General features: G+C 39.7%; 1 protein-coding gene across 2 annotated transcripts in view; it reads right to left on the reverse strand.

Moving 5' to 3' along the window:
- Positions 1-791: 791 nt before the first annotated feature.
- atp6v1h (ATPase H+ transporting V1 subunit H) overlaps positions 792-14782 on the reverse strand; it is a 39407-nt gene continuing 25416 nt past the window's right edge. For both annotated transcript variants that reach the window (XM_057334054.1, XM_057334053.1), the window contains 5 exons: positions 12023-12201; positions 11653-11778; positions 10793-10894; positions 8549-8662; positions 792-1100 (listed from right to left, as the gene is read on the reverse strand). In XM_057334054.1, coding sequence (XP_057190037.1) covers positions 1034-1100; positions 8549-8662; positions 10793-10894; positions 11653-11778; positions 12023-12201 — 588 coding nt within the window. In that variant the 3' untranslated portion in view covers positions 792-1033. The remainder of the gene's footprint in view (positions 1101-8548; positions 8663-10792; positions 10895-11652; positions 11779-12022; positions 12202-14782) is intronic.

The following is a 14782-nucleotide window of genomic DNA, read 5'->3' on the forward strand; positions in this document are numbered from 1 at the left end:
TTAGATTTCATAATTAGAGTTCTGTAGTGAAGCAGAGTGATGCATGAGTGGATGGCACTAGCCTATTCCTAACTGGGGCATGTTCATCTAATATTTGTGAGATAACGTTGTTGTAGGTAGAACAAATTTCTGAAGGACAGGATAACATTGAACAAGACAAAAATGATGTTCTAATGGAAGCAGAAAGAGCCAGTGGGTTCACAGAGCTAAGTTTGCGATATGAGATCAACTTCTTTTACACAAAACTGCGACCTTGGTATACTTAATATATTAAAAATATAGTTTTTAGTACTTTGATTCATGGTGTCTCAAAATAGCACACTTATGCACTTAGATCTTTGTGTGAAGTACTAAAAACGTTTTGTGCATGAAAATAAAGCACTTTAAAAATACATTTAAATGTATTATAGTGTACTTTTTTCACCTGGGGGAACAGGAGTGGGGAAAAGTCCACAAACAAGGACTGGAATACGGGTCGGCCTAAGCACTTTTGTGCAATACTGTATGTCGATGCAAAGCTGACGGTTTCATCGGACGCACGCACCTGGTCCGAAGTTAACTTCCAGTCTGTGTTTGGTTATGATATAACAATTTATTTTAGATTTAATGAATTAGTATTAATTTATGTGAATAAATGTATATCAATTGTATTGAATTAAATTCAAACTTTGAGGAAGTTTGGGCCACACAACGTTCGTTTATGTTGTTGCTGCTGCTGAAACAGTCTATTGGCCCCAGCGAGACTTAATTATTTAAGTTTTTTACAGTCAAAAAAAATAAGTCAACACATGTTATTTGTTGCACAAGACTCTTTATTGGAATGCATACTCATTGTTTTACATTTAAAGACATAAATACAATTTCTTAATACTCTAGATTACGTGATTTCACAACAACAATGCACAACAAAAAATAAGAGGTACAGTTTATCAACTCGCCGAATGGCTTTTTGTTTGAAATATTCATTACGTAGCACAGATAAACATTCACACAGACAAACACTACATCATACACACACAAGCACAGGGCCAGTTCAGCTCCGGGCAGCCACAGCTGGAGTCGATTGCTCAGTGGACTGTAGTTGCTTTCCCAGGTACTCCCTACAAAAAAAACACACCAATGAAGCATTATGCATTTAACAACTATGAAGTGACGTCCCTCTTTGTATTTCAGGGTAATACGCAAGGCTTTATGGAGGTAAAATTGCAGGTTTTCAGCCGGCAATTTAAGCACGGTGAAAATTAAAAGGAAATGAAAGAGGTTACAAAGACATGAAAGTCCGTTCACAGTATTTCTCAACCCACAGCTGTTCAGTTCAGCACAAATTCATTCAAACAGCGTTCAATTCAACTTATCCACCTGAATGAGGGTTCCATTCCCTCCTCTCTGAACACTGAAAACGTGAATCCTGACATAATGTGGTTTCAGGTGAGGCTATCGCTGTCATTTGAATCTTCCCGAGACTTAAGTGGCCACAATTTTGAAGTCGTGTCAAAGCCGTCTGCTCTTCATGTCAAACACTGAAAACCGTTTCCCTTAAACCGTGACATTTTGTGAAGTGGTGTGCTTTGCTTCAGACATCTCAGCTTTTAAACGAGCGGATGATTTAGAGAGAGCACAATAGATCTTTCCTTCGTTTCTTAGCCAAATGACTATATTAGCACACACCTGCCATTCATTAATTGTCACTTGGCGGATGAAACAGCTTATTAAAGAGCTACCGAGTCCGCAGTCTTCAATACATCAAGTGACATTTACATGGAAACAATTGTGCGTCAGTGATGAGCTGGAGAGAGAGATATCCTTAAGAGGATCCTTCAATAGAGCTAAAAAGAAACCAGAAAGGATGAAGACCAGTTCAATTCAATTCAATTTTATTTCTATAAAGCTTTTCACAATGTGCATTGTTCCAAAGCAGCTTTAAAAGAGAAATTAAGAAAAACTGAAAAACACACAAAAAAGGTAAAACACAGCACAGTGCATGGTGTTTATAAGTTCCACCTCCATCTCGTTTATTAAATTAGCTAAAATGTTTATTAAAGAATATCAATTCAATTTAACATGTTCATAAATTATTAAGGAGAAAACGTACTCATTTCCCTAATCTAAGTTCATAAATTAATCGTATAAATAGAAAATGACAGGTGTGTTTGCATCACTAACTAATTGTACTTTAATATCTTTAAATATATTCTGACTAATGTGTTGTTATGGATTCAAGATAGACAAGCTACCTGCAAACAATTTATATGTACAAGCGGTAACAGGGTCTATTTTTTCAAGCATGTTTAATTGAATATTAATGAAGATTAACTACACTGTTCTGTGTTAACTTCAGCACAGCCTCATAATAGAAATATGAGCAGGAGAACATTTAGATATACCGCATTAAAAAGGGTCTTTTGGAAATGTTCACTTTGATAAAGGCTGTTCATTTTAAAAGGTTCACTTCCACCTTGACTATGAATGAAGTCATTTAGAAACTTTAGTTATAATGGCGGTCTAAAATCAATATGCAGTGGAGCACATTACTCTACCTCTCGAATGTATTTTACAATGGAAGTTCATTATACTGGGATACATTTTCATTTTCTGCTAAAAAGCACACGAGTCAATGTCTGAAATACGGTTGTTAACACTTTATAATAGGGCTGTCTTTGTTAACGTTAGGAAATGCATTAACTAACATTAACAAAGATTTTTAAATAATGAAAAACAATATTGCTTATTGTAATGTTCGTTAGTTAATGCATTTCCTAACGTTAACAAAGACAGCCTTATTATAATGTGTTCACAACCGTATTTCAGACATTGACTCGTGTGCTTTTTAGCAGAAAATGAAAATGTATCCCAGTATAATGTCAATACAATTATTCATGTTAGTTCTTTGTGCACTAATAAATGTTAAAAGTAAAAATTGTGATTTTAAAAACGTATTCGTAAATGCTTAAAATATCATGAACCAAGATCTGTAATGTCACAGTTTTAGTCTGTTTTGGTTTTGTATTCAGTGTTCCTTTGCCTGAGTTCATCATTAGTAAATTAGTCCCGCATCTGTTTCTGATCTACCTGACAATGTTCCCCGTGCATTTAAACACTGTGTTATCCACAGTTCTTGGTCGGTTATTGTTTGTGTTACTGTGTGTGGATGCTCATTTCTCCTGTGGATTTATTAATGAATTCATTATTTATACCTTTTTGGATTGTACTTCTTCGTCGTGCTTTTTTATACGCTCACATACCGTGACACATAAATGCTGTAGAAGTATTTTTCATTGTTAGTTAAAGGGGTGTATGACATGATTAAAAACATTAACTTGGGCTTTTGGTGCAATACAATGTGTTTATACATTTTAAGGAGGGAAAAATCATTATTTTTCACCGTACATTATTGTAGCTCCTACTGTATATGCTTCGCCTTTCTAAAACGCGTCGATTTTAAAGTGGAGGTAACATGCTATGTCATGCTTTCTGACTTCTTTACACTGTTAAACGTACTGGCTTCTCATGCTTAACATGGTCAACTTGTTAAAAAACGAGTTGGACGTATGACGTAGTATTTCTGTGCTTGATACACTCCCTCAGCACTCCAACTTGTTTCGGAAAGTTTATTTAAAAGTCAGGATCCTACTCCTTTTATTGGGCAATTTTCCCAGAAAAGCATGGCAAGGCGAAAGAAAGAGCCCGCCCACGCGCCAACCGACGAGCGAGACCCGCTTGCCATCAAGATTGGCTGCGCTGCGTCAAGTTTGGCTTCGCTGCGCTGCAGCTCGTTACTCTTGCGATAGTGAAGTTTAGGTGTGTCTGTTTGTTCAAGGCATTTCAGTGATGAATGTTATATAAACGATGGATATAACGCTGGATTTGCAGATCGTTTGAAACTGATAGATGGCGCGGTCCCAGTGCTAAAAGATGCCGGACATGAACTGCACGCGGTAAGTCAAACTAAGTCATATGCCTGTGTTTTGTTGGTAATCGGTGCGTACGTGCATAATTGTGTGATCGTGCTGTAGTTCGGTCCCACTGCCAGCCTCCAGCAACTAATGGGTTTGTCGCGCCGCATCCAGTGTGGACAAAATTTTTCTCTATAATGGGTTCTAATGCGTTTTTTAATGTCTTTTGTCGTGTCGTGCCAGTCGCGTCCGGTGTAGACACCGTATTGTAAAGTGTTTTGTTTAACATACATACTGCATCTCTGAGCGCTATATAAAAGAGCATTGAAGAACAAAACAAATGCAAATACAGTGCTCAAAAACAAACAGGATGCACAAAACAATCACACCGTTAGGATGAAGCAACATGCTCACCGCACATTCCATTTCCAACCAACTTGCAATCGACCCAAACCACAAGATATAAGAGAGGGAACACGGTGTCAACTTGATGAATTTAAGAGCCTTTTGACTTTCTTTTCATGGAGGGTATTATAAAGGTACAGCAAGGAAAGTCAGCAAATATGTCAATTCCTTTTTTATCCTTGTTCATCCTCTATTGTGGAAATGTAGCAAGGAATAATAAAGTGATCTAAAGTGATGAGTGGCGTATAAAATTCTTTACCGTGTCTGTTCAACCCTGGGTAAATACAACCATGACTCAGTGACCTTGTGTGGATGAGTTTGAAAGGCAAAAAGTAAAATACTTTTAATACTGAATTTTTTTAATTCAGAAGAACAAAAATGTAGAGGTCACGTTAACCAAAAATTCTCCGTCATTGACAGATTTTTTATACCAGTGATGGAAAAATCTGAAGGCCGTCCGTCATTTTGAAGGATTACAATGACGGCAGTTTGTAATTCCCCTTTTTGTGGAGTTGGTAGCATCCAATCATTTCCTTTCATCAGAACGTGATCATAAGCAGCCGGAGGTACCCCTGTCCTGAAAGCGATCGTGAAGGGACCCATGTTTCCCATTCATTACTAAATGCCTCGTCCATTTGGGAAACCCCACGCGGGATCAGCGGAGACTCGCGGTGCGGAGCCAGGCGCGTGTATAAACATCAAGACATTAGACTATGACGGCCTGCCACCATCTAATTTGTTTCGCCATAGTTTAAAAGAACTGAAAATCTTTTTACACTTTTTATAACAACACAGCGATCTCTAACGTTGTTTGTGGCGTTGTTACTGTAAAGCATGCATCTGTCACTCAATCGGACCTCCGCATCGCGTGCTCTCATACACAGGCGTGCACAAACCAATGGTGCGGTGTTTACAGACTTTTTTCCTTCAGAGAGCGATAGCGACTAATGCCATTTTGGACAGACCTTAACTTTCAGTGAGTGGAAAAATGTCTCTCTGCATCTTCTCCGTTCACGACCAAACAGCAGCTTAAAGTTATATGAACATAAACATTTGTCTGTAACTATTATTTTATGTCTGACAACATAAACATTAAATATGACTTCAGCTTTATTCGGTATCTAGTTGTTTTAAAGGTCCAGTGAACTGGCCGTTTTTATTGTTTTATAATATTGTCTGATGTCTACTTATGACGTTCGCTTGGTTTTTACATTCAAAAACATCAAAATCAATAAGTAATGGGCTATTTTCTACCCTGGGTTTGAGGCCGGCTGGAGAAACGCTCGGTTTTTAAGGGCGGGCCGCATAGAAGACTTGGAAGTAAAAGCCCACTGCTATGATAACAGCTTGCGTAGTTGACTTAGTTGGAGCATTCTGTGAATTTGGTTAGACACGTAATGTTACGTAACGTGATTTTACTCAAATTTACGGACTTATTTCTCGGATGTGATGGCAAGGCTTTGCGTATAGTTTGTATAGCCTATAGTTGTATGGTGTTTAGTGATATATGACCGTACATGTCAGCATTAAAGACCCGCGAACAGGACAAAAGATCACCGCGATCGCGGGTCTCAAATGTTATAGTTTTCATGATAAATAAACAAACGGTAGACTCCCGGCCAAAACGACAGTGTTGGCAGATATGGATATGACCCAGCACCAGAAATAATATCAAAACACTTCAAAACAGCCTCCATTATTCGCAAACGGTGGATAAAACCTTGAAAAATCATATATGAGCCCGCCAAATCACAGAGATGCCGATTACAATTATTACAAATGACTAAAGGTCCCCAGGTAATACTATCAGGACATATCAAGCGATCTCTAACAAAGCAATAGTGACGCATAGTACAAATATGTTTTACTCACATAAAATTGCTGAGCCATTCCTATCGGATCCAATATTGACGGCACAGCACTGCTTTTTAATTTTAATCTCTCAACAAAGACTTGTTCAAGGAATCCGAGTTGAAATGAAGCAAACAAACGCTCAATGTTTTCCCCACGTGAGCTGGAACGTCTTTAAAAATGAACTTCAACCACGCATTCCTACTGTCGGAATTACTGTTCAATCAATACGATGATTCAAATGAATTCCTCTATTCCACTGTGGAGTACAGTACTTCTAAAATTATTTATTTCAAACGCTTCCCACTTTAAGAATTTGTAATAATGAGTTTTCAAACTCACAAATGTAACCGCAGTCCAGCGATGAACATTACTGCCGTAAGACTGTAGAAATCTCTAGAACGTCTTTAGTCAGCAAATGGTTGTAATGTGAAACATCCTTTCATTCACATTCCACTACACAGCATTAAGTCTTAAAATCCACAATTCATGCATCTGTCATGCAGTTTAACCGAGCACGGCCCTAACAATGGCAAAGTCTTTGATTCTATTCCCCAAGGACACGCATATTGCTGAGATACTTTGAATTGTAGTGTCTGCAGCTCCATAACGGTCAATGTTCGAAACGGCAGCAAACTGATTTCGATGCGGGAAAGTTTTCACATTTTTAAACGAATAAATACTTTGCTAAATATGATGAAAGTGTGACTGTGCGCAAGTAAGTTATTTGACTCTGGACTTCATTTCTGATCAAATTAAGGTTTACAACGGTGAGAGATTTCACGCTGCGCTGCATCGAACAACCTGCGCTATGGCAACATCTCAGACTGGGCATCTAGCGGCTGCATTGCTGCAGACGCACATCACCACGTCTCCAGAGATACAATAAAGCCAGCGCTGTACAAAGTAAGCCATCCAAAACTGTGCCAACTCGAGCATCTTCTCCTCTGCTGTTGCCATGACACCAAACAGTCTCTACGGAGTAAGAACGGGGAAAAACGGCAGCCATAGCGTGGCGAAAGCAGAACCTCTCCTGATGGGTTCATTTTTGTATCCTGCTGGGTGTGAACAAAAAGAGGATGCACAACAACAACAACAAAAGAAGATCAATTTTGATCAGTACTCAAAAACGAAACACGTGTGATGCAAAGCAATAAATGCCATGTCCCTCCTGTGAGAACACATCTGACAATCACGACAGATGGGAAAGCGAGCCGGAAAGTTCTTGAGAAGAACACGGTTAAAGGAAACAAGGTTTGAGGATGCAAGCGGATTGCAAAGATGGCATTTGAGAGCAGGCAGTGAACGTCTATTCTTGTACGGCTCGTTTTCACAGCGCCTTGGAAACCTCTTCGAGTTAGCTCAATCGTCCTGCTAATACATCCCCTGTGACCGCAATTAAAAGCACAAACAACAGTTGACCTTCACCTCGCTTTGCCACCTCAGTCCACTTTCATCTTTTTCATAACCGTTCCCTCTGTATTAGAGGCAGCTATTTAATTATTTCAGAGAACAATCCAAACTTGCCGACCCCCATTTTCATTTGTTGAGACATGCTTCTCCTCACAAACCGCTGCAGCAATAATCTTGAAAATTTACCCACGAACCATTTAGCTAATGGCTAATAATAACCCTAGTACCTTTTCTAAGGTAGAAAATATGTTAGTTGTATATGCCTCAGGCTGGCTTCGGAGTACAAACACTACAGTCGGTTTCCCATGGGCTTATATTTATTTGTCCTCCGGTGAGACCAATGGTAAAGATGAATTATTCAGCGATACTTTACAGAGCGTGTCACTTCGTATTACCGCACGCTCCCTATAGCATAGTAACACAAAAGCAGTCGGACAGCATTTAAAGCCACTTGTATTCTGCTCAATTTGGTGCTAAATCTTCCATTTGAATAAAGAGATTGAAAGTTATCTTAATAACTTAGTAACAGGGAACAATTTCTATTTATGACACCAGAGTGTGAAGTCTCTGGAGGAGTGGATGAACGTCTGTTGCATTTCAAACACATCGGCTGTGTTGTTGAAAGTATAATCTGAGGCTCACAGGGACGAGTACAGGCACAGTAATGAGGTACTTGTGTTGGGTTGCACTCGCTCTACCTGAAGCCGAGCTGGCATCTTGGCAGCCTAATTCAACAGTTCGCTACACAATACACAGCGCGGCAAAGACATCAAACGTGGAGAGGAAAGTTAACCATGTTGTTCTGGTTATTTTGTGCTCCGGATCTTAATCGAACATCAATGTTGGAAGGACAAAATGTCCACTGAATAATTCATTACATATATACAGTATGCATAATGAATATGCTATGAATATTACGTTGTTAAGATACATTTGAAGTATTTAAACACCAAATTGATGTTCGATCATTTCGCATTCGTGCTTACCAGTTATGCACCATGAGCTTCTGGACGGCCAGCAGGGCGTTGTAGCGGACGAGCTGATCTTCATGATGCATGTGGTTCATCACTAGCTGTTTACCACCCAGCTGCTCAATCACCCTGAAGGACAGAAAGATGCAGGTCAAGATTATTATGTTCTGTCAGTTGCTTGAGCACACAGCGGTTTGGAGATTTTTGCATTTTAATCTAACTCTGGGAATGATGCAGAACAACAGCTGGAGTTCTCAGGCAATGCTCAGCACAATCAGCACCTCCGGGGTAAAGCAGAAACAAAATGACAAAAATCACGCTGTTACAGCAGCCAGATTTAATCTCGGGCTAGATTTCTACAAGATGCCAGTCTGTTGTTGCGAGGCGAAATCTTGGTTTCACAATGTCAAACATGATTTTCTTAAATACAGCCGCATCAACACATTTCCCTTAAATTCATCAAAAACAAGGGATGACATGTTAACGTTAACATGTCAACTAATTTCAAAACTTTTACTAACAGTTTTTTACAAAAAAAGCCTTCTCTTTACCGTAACCATTTAAAACTGTTAATCCCACAGCATGTTTTGCTAAAAAGACGAAGCCATGACGCCTAAGCAAGTTTTTACTAATCATACATAATAAATTATTGAAGTATATTTTAATACAAAATTATATATGTAACATCTTTTTAAATGCGGAAAACTACCTATATCGGTAACGAGTATGCAAAAAGTAGTACACAGCATGACAAAAGAATATTAAGCATTTAACTAGAAAAATATCAAGTAATCTGTTAACCCGTTTGAAAGGTACTGATAAATGTGTTTCTTCACGTAAAATCAAACTTGATGTAAATATCTTTGTGTGTGTGTAAACAGTCCTTTAAAAATGTTACGGAGGGTGAGAATAGCAGAATATCACACTTTATATTTCCACTCTTTATTCATTTTTGTTATACATGAATATTAGGCCATGTCTTTTTTTCATTTTTTGTAATTCGAGAAAATCTAGTCCAGTTTTTTTTTTCAGACGGTTTAATTTAACTCTGTTTAAATTAAAGATTCCACCCTCAGATTCCAGAGTTTTAAAAAGTTGTATCTTGGCCAAATTTGGTCATATCCTAACAAACCATACATCAATGGAAAGCTTATTTATTCAGGTGACACGTGGATTTTTTACAAAGCTCATCGCTCTGAAAAGCGATGTGTGCTATGATTGGCCAATTAACCAGTGCGTAGTGATTGGTCGAATACTGCAAGCGTGTGACGCCTCTTATTTGGAACATCAGGTTCCAAAGCAATTGTACTGACAGGTACGTCCACCTTACTTGCGTATACATTTGGGCGGTCTTAGTCAACTCATACCACGAACTGACGTAGATTTGTGGGGGTGTGGTTACACGAGGCGTTTCAGGCAGGTCTGGGTGAGCATTCGCTTTTAGATAGAATGCATCTTTTGTTCCGACACTTTCATTTTTGCAATTTTACGTGGCTAATACATGCATGGGCAACTTATAACACACCAAAGGCACAGAAAAACACGTATTCGCGCCATATGACCCCTTTAAAGTTAGTGATTTTCCATAATTAGCTGCAGTTACAACTAAACCACATCTTGGAGAACAAAACGGAGATCTCTGCACTTGTCACAAATGGGTTCAGCTCTTTTAGACTGATGTTCATCTGTGACAAGAGATCTTATCTGAAGTGGTATAGTTGTAGGGTTAAAACCAGGGGTGGTGCGGTCCAACGACCCCCTATAGATGTGATTTTTTTTCAAGCAGTTGGGTTTTCTGAAGAAGAAAGTGTTGTAACTGGTCACCCTCGGGGAATGAAGAGTCTGGAGTGGAAAAAGTATCAGCCAGCCAATCATTGTCGATTTGGAATTGAGCAGCATCTTATTCGACACACTTTTATTATGTCATACCACAGGCTATAAAACCATTAAATAAAAGCAAGATATGCGCATGGGCCCAAAATTAAAAAATGATATGTGTCAAAAATGTCAAATGTATGCAGAGTTGTGGCAATACCTGGCAATGGGTCAGGCTGGATGAGCTGGTACGCCGTGCACTTTGAAGTAATGTTAACGTGAATAGTCACTGCTACGATCGTGTGTGTGCAATTACACGGCACGGTAATAACTCTAACCTAAGTGGTTCTCAGCTCTATAATCATCCAGAGCTACAGGACACATTTGGGTATTAAAAACCAATCCCTGACACCCGCAAATAAAGCGTGAAGGACGGTGTCTCACCTCTTGCCGCGAGGATAATGTCTCACATATTCTCCAACGTCGTGAGCCGCCACAGCAATAACCTGGGGGTCATCAGACACCTCCAACAACCTGGTCAGTATCCTGGCGGGAAGCACAGACAGACAATTATTTCAGGTGACTGCAAGCAATCACAAACAGCTCCGGGGTGAAGCTAAACCCGGAGTGAGCAAATACATCTTGGTTGACTGTACGTGGCGCTCGCCTCGGTCTGGGAAAATATGAAAGGTTCTGCCATTTCAATAAGACGCGAATATGGAGAAACACGCAGCGGGAGGCTTGTTGATCTGAGGAATATCATTTCTCCCAAGCCTTTACAATAGGTTAAGTGCGAGACGGATCTGCGTCGCACGGAAAGCGGGGAAATGATAAGTCGTGAGAAAACTACAAAATGAGGGGCTCAGGATAGAGCGAGAAGGTTCAAACGTACCAAATCACCTACACGCTGAGAGCAAGAGATGGAGGAATGAAATTTGACAGAATTTGAGCTGATTGTGGTGATGAGATGAATGCGATGAGTAGATTAGGATTTCAAGCGGGCTGTCAGAAGGGTCGAGGTGACGAATTGATTTAACTACTTCGAGATAATGATGAAAATGAGCATCTGGACCGCTGCCAATATTTCTTTCATGTGGACTGGCACCTTATTACAGCTAATAAACCCTATCAAATGCTTTGATAGTTAAACCTTTTTTTTTTAGATAAGCAGTCATTATATGTTTACATCACATGTCAAATGGCTTGTTGCGCCCCCTCAAAAGAAATGTGCACCAGTCGCCACCGCGTCCCACATTTCTATCTTTGTGTGTTATACTGTATAGTGTTCAGCCGTACTGTCTTACTTGAGCAGCTCGTAGTTCTTTTCATTGAGGCGAACAGCATTTTCCCTCCAGAACTTTTCAGATTTGTGTACTGGACTCCACTCCAGCCGGCCAGACTTCAGCTCAGAGCTGTACTCATCGAAAGAGCTGCGTTAACAACAAGAGAAAAAAACGTCATCATCTGGATCAAAATGAACTTTGAAGGTTTTTTAAGAGAATATTCATTTCCGCTGAACTATCTCTTCAAGAATTAAACAGCAGAGTGTGTCATTCCGCATCAGCAGGGACGCAGACTAATAAACTGTGTGGTGAATACATACAAATGTATTTCCATCCAAAACCTGAGCCAAGTTTGTCATGAAGAGGACATACAGCATTCAACAGCGTTCACCTGAGGTCCTGGACACTCTCTCCCAATCTCTCCAGGAGGAGCTTGATGTCATCGGTGATGTCCTCATCATCATATTTCTGCTGGTCCAGATTCTCCAGCTGTTTGAGCACTTTGCACTGGATCATGGCTAGAGCGTACTCCTGACGCGTCTCTCTCTCCGCTGACTTCTCCAGCAGGTTCTACAGCAACAAACAAACAGAACGTTAGGGCTGTCAAAAAGAATCGATTTTACGATGCAGATGTGAACGATTACTGCATGGATGCATACAAACATATAATCGATGCAATTAAACATCATAGCCTATGTGCCCGTTGTCACTGTTCTATCTCGCGTGCGATGCGCTTAGCTGGGTGCATCTCTGGGTCGGCTCTTCCCTCTCTGCACGACATCTACAACAGGCGATGCAAAGTCAGAGCTGTCAAAATCATTAAAGACCCTGCTAATTCTCTTTTCTGTCTACTGCAGTCTGGTAGACGTTTCCGCAGTCTGTTGGCCAAAACAGAGAGGCTCAAGAAGAGCTTTTCCCCCCAGGCCATTAGACACCTTAATATGGACACATCCCGCACTTTAAGGCACTTTACCATTGTAATTATAACCCATTAACATATATTTGCACATTTCGGATTCCATTGCCATTTGCTGTCTACCTCAACACTGATCTCTTATTTAAACTCCTAGTTATCATAAGAGAACAATCTTTAAACTTCTCAAGCTGCGTTCCCACCAAACGCGAATGAAGCGTTAAGCGTGAAGTGATTTACATGTTAAGTCAATGCAAAGACGCGATAAGACATCCTGCGGCGCGATTCGCACAAATGAAGCGTGAAGTGATTTACATGTTAAGTCAATGCAAAGACGCGATAGGACATCCTGCGCCGCGATTCGCGCGAATGAGGGGTTTGACGTGCGAAACTCACGAGTTGAAAAATCTGAACTTTGGCGAAGATTCGTGCCGCGTTAACCAATCAGGAGCTTGCTCTAGTAGTGACGTGCAGTGTCTGTGCACGAAGGCAGCCCAGAGAAACAGATAAGAAGTGCATCTGAAGTCTATTTGAATTATAAACAGAGAGCGTCTTTGCAATAACTAATCACATATTTAAAAACTACAATACTAATTTCTCGCTAGAAATGCAATCAGAAGTTGTTGAAAGTGAAAATGAAACTTACTATGCTCCAACGGGCATTTCGGCCACCATTTAATTTTTTCGAGCTTGCGTCTGTTGTGAATTTCATGCGCGAATGACGCGAGTAAACTCAAAAAGTTCAAGAGTCCAACTAGGCGCGAATAGCGCGATTCATTCGCGCAAGTCGCGTTTGGTGGGATGTAAATAAATTGTTTTTGTTATTTTCCTTTGTATATATATTTTCTACATTTTTTATTTTCTTCTCTATGTTGCACAGTTTTATGAGTGTACCAAATGAACATTTCACTGCATGTTTACAAAATGTACGTGACAAATAAAATCTTGAATCTTCAGTGTTAAAGTGTGAGGGAGACAGACTTACTTGAGCAGTGATATTTAAAATGGATGATGCAACGCATCGCGATGCATCGGGATATCAAATTGAATCGATGACATAATAATCGCAATCGAATCGAATCAGGAGACCAGTGGTTTCCAGTGAAAAGCAATTTGTTTGTTCACAATAACATGTGACACAATCAAAGAAAATGAGGAGATATTTGATCATTAAATGTGGGTGAAAGAGGATTTCAGTGGGGGGTGGGTCTACCGTCTACGGTTGTATTCATGGCTGTTGAGGTTTAAAACAAAAAGATTGTACCTTTATGTATTGTCATTTAGTTGTGTTATGTTTGGATAGAAGGTGGCGTAGTGGCCAAAATTTAGGTACCACAAATACATGTACTGTACATATAATTATATCTTTTTTATTTAAAATGTGGCAAGTATAGTTTGGTTTCGTCTTGGACACCATGGCTACGTTCATACAGCACCAGAATTCGGTTGTCAGTCCTGTATTTGAGTTCTTAATACGGTTGTGTTCACACGCAGTTCGGTTATTTACGAGTTTGACAACCGTATTGTATAACCGAACTCACACCTTTACATTTTTGGGACTCACAACCGCATTTGCGGAGAAGCCCTGCTGTGTGAATGGAATCGTACTGGACAACTAACCCAGCGTTCCATTCCGAAGTGATCATCCCTATGCCCTACTCCCTTCGAAGAGTAAATCTCTTTATGTGTAAACTCTAGAGGGAAAAACACAATTGTATCTCCTAATTTGTCCGTTTAAAATTCACTTGGCAAAAGGAGCGATAAAAACAACATCATTTTCTATTTATTTGGAGTGTTTATTACTTCTTTGCGAATAAAATCGCGCCTAGTTTTGCTATATAGCACTAAATCCATTGCGATAATGTCTGTAGTATGCACCATCTTTCATGTGTACGTCCGTCACTATGGTTACAAGCGTCGCGTGCGAATACCATACAGGCTTGAGTTCGGTTTCTCGTTCAAACAGACTCACGCCCGTAAGTAAATACGGTTGTTAATCCTAAAAAGTGACTGTATGAACGTACCCATGTTTTGTGTTTATTATTACAGACGGTATTTAAGAGCTGTAGAAAAATGTTAAAGCAACAGTAGTTGAATGCATGAAATAAGACCCTTGGTCCTTGGCCTCTGCAGTCAAAAGATACAGTAAGTTGTTGAGAGTGAGATACAGAAGTATGAAAATAAATTCCCCTTTACATTAAAATCTCAGTTATTAAGTCTATATAATCTGTAAGAACT

The sequence above is a fragment of the Triplophysa rosa genome, linkage group LG5, assembly GCF_024868665.1.
Source record: "Triplophysa rosa linkage group LG5, Trosa_1v2, whole genome shotgun sequence".
NCBI lineage: Eukaryota > Metazoa > Chordata > Actinopteri > Cypriniformes > Nemacheilidae > Triplophysa > Triplophysa rosa.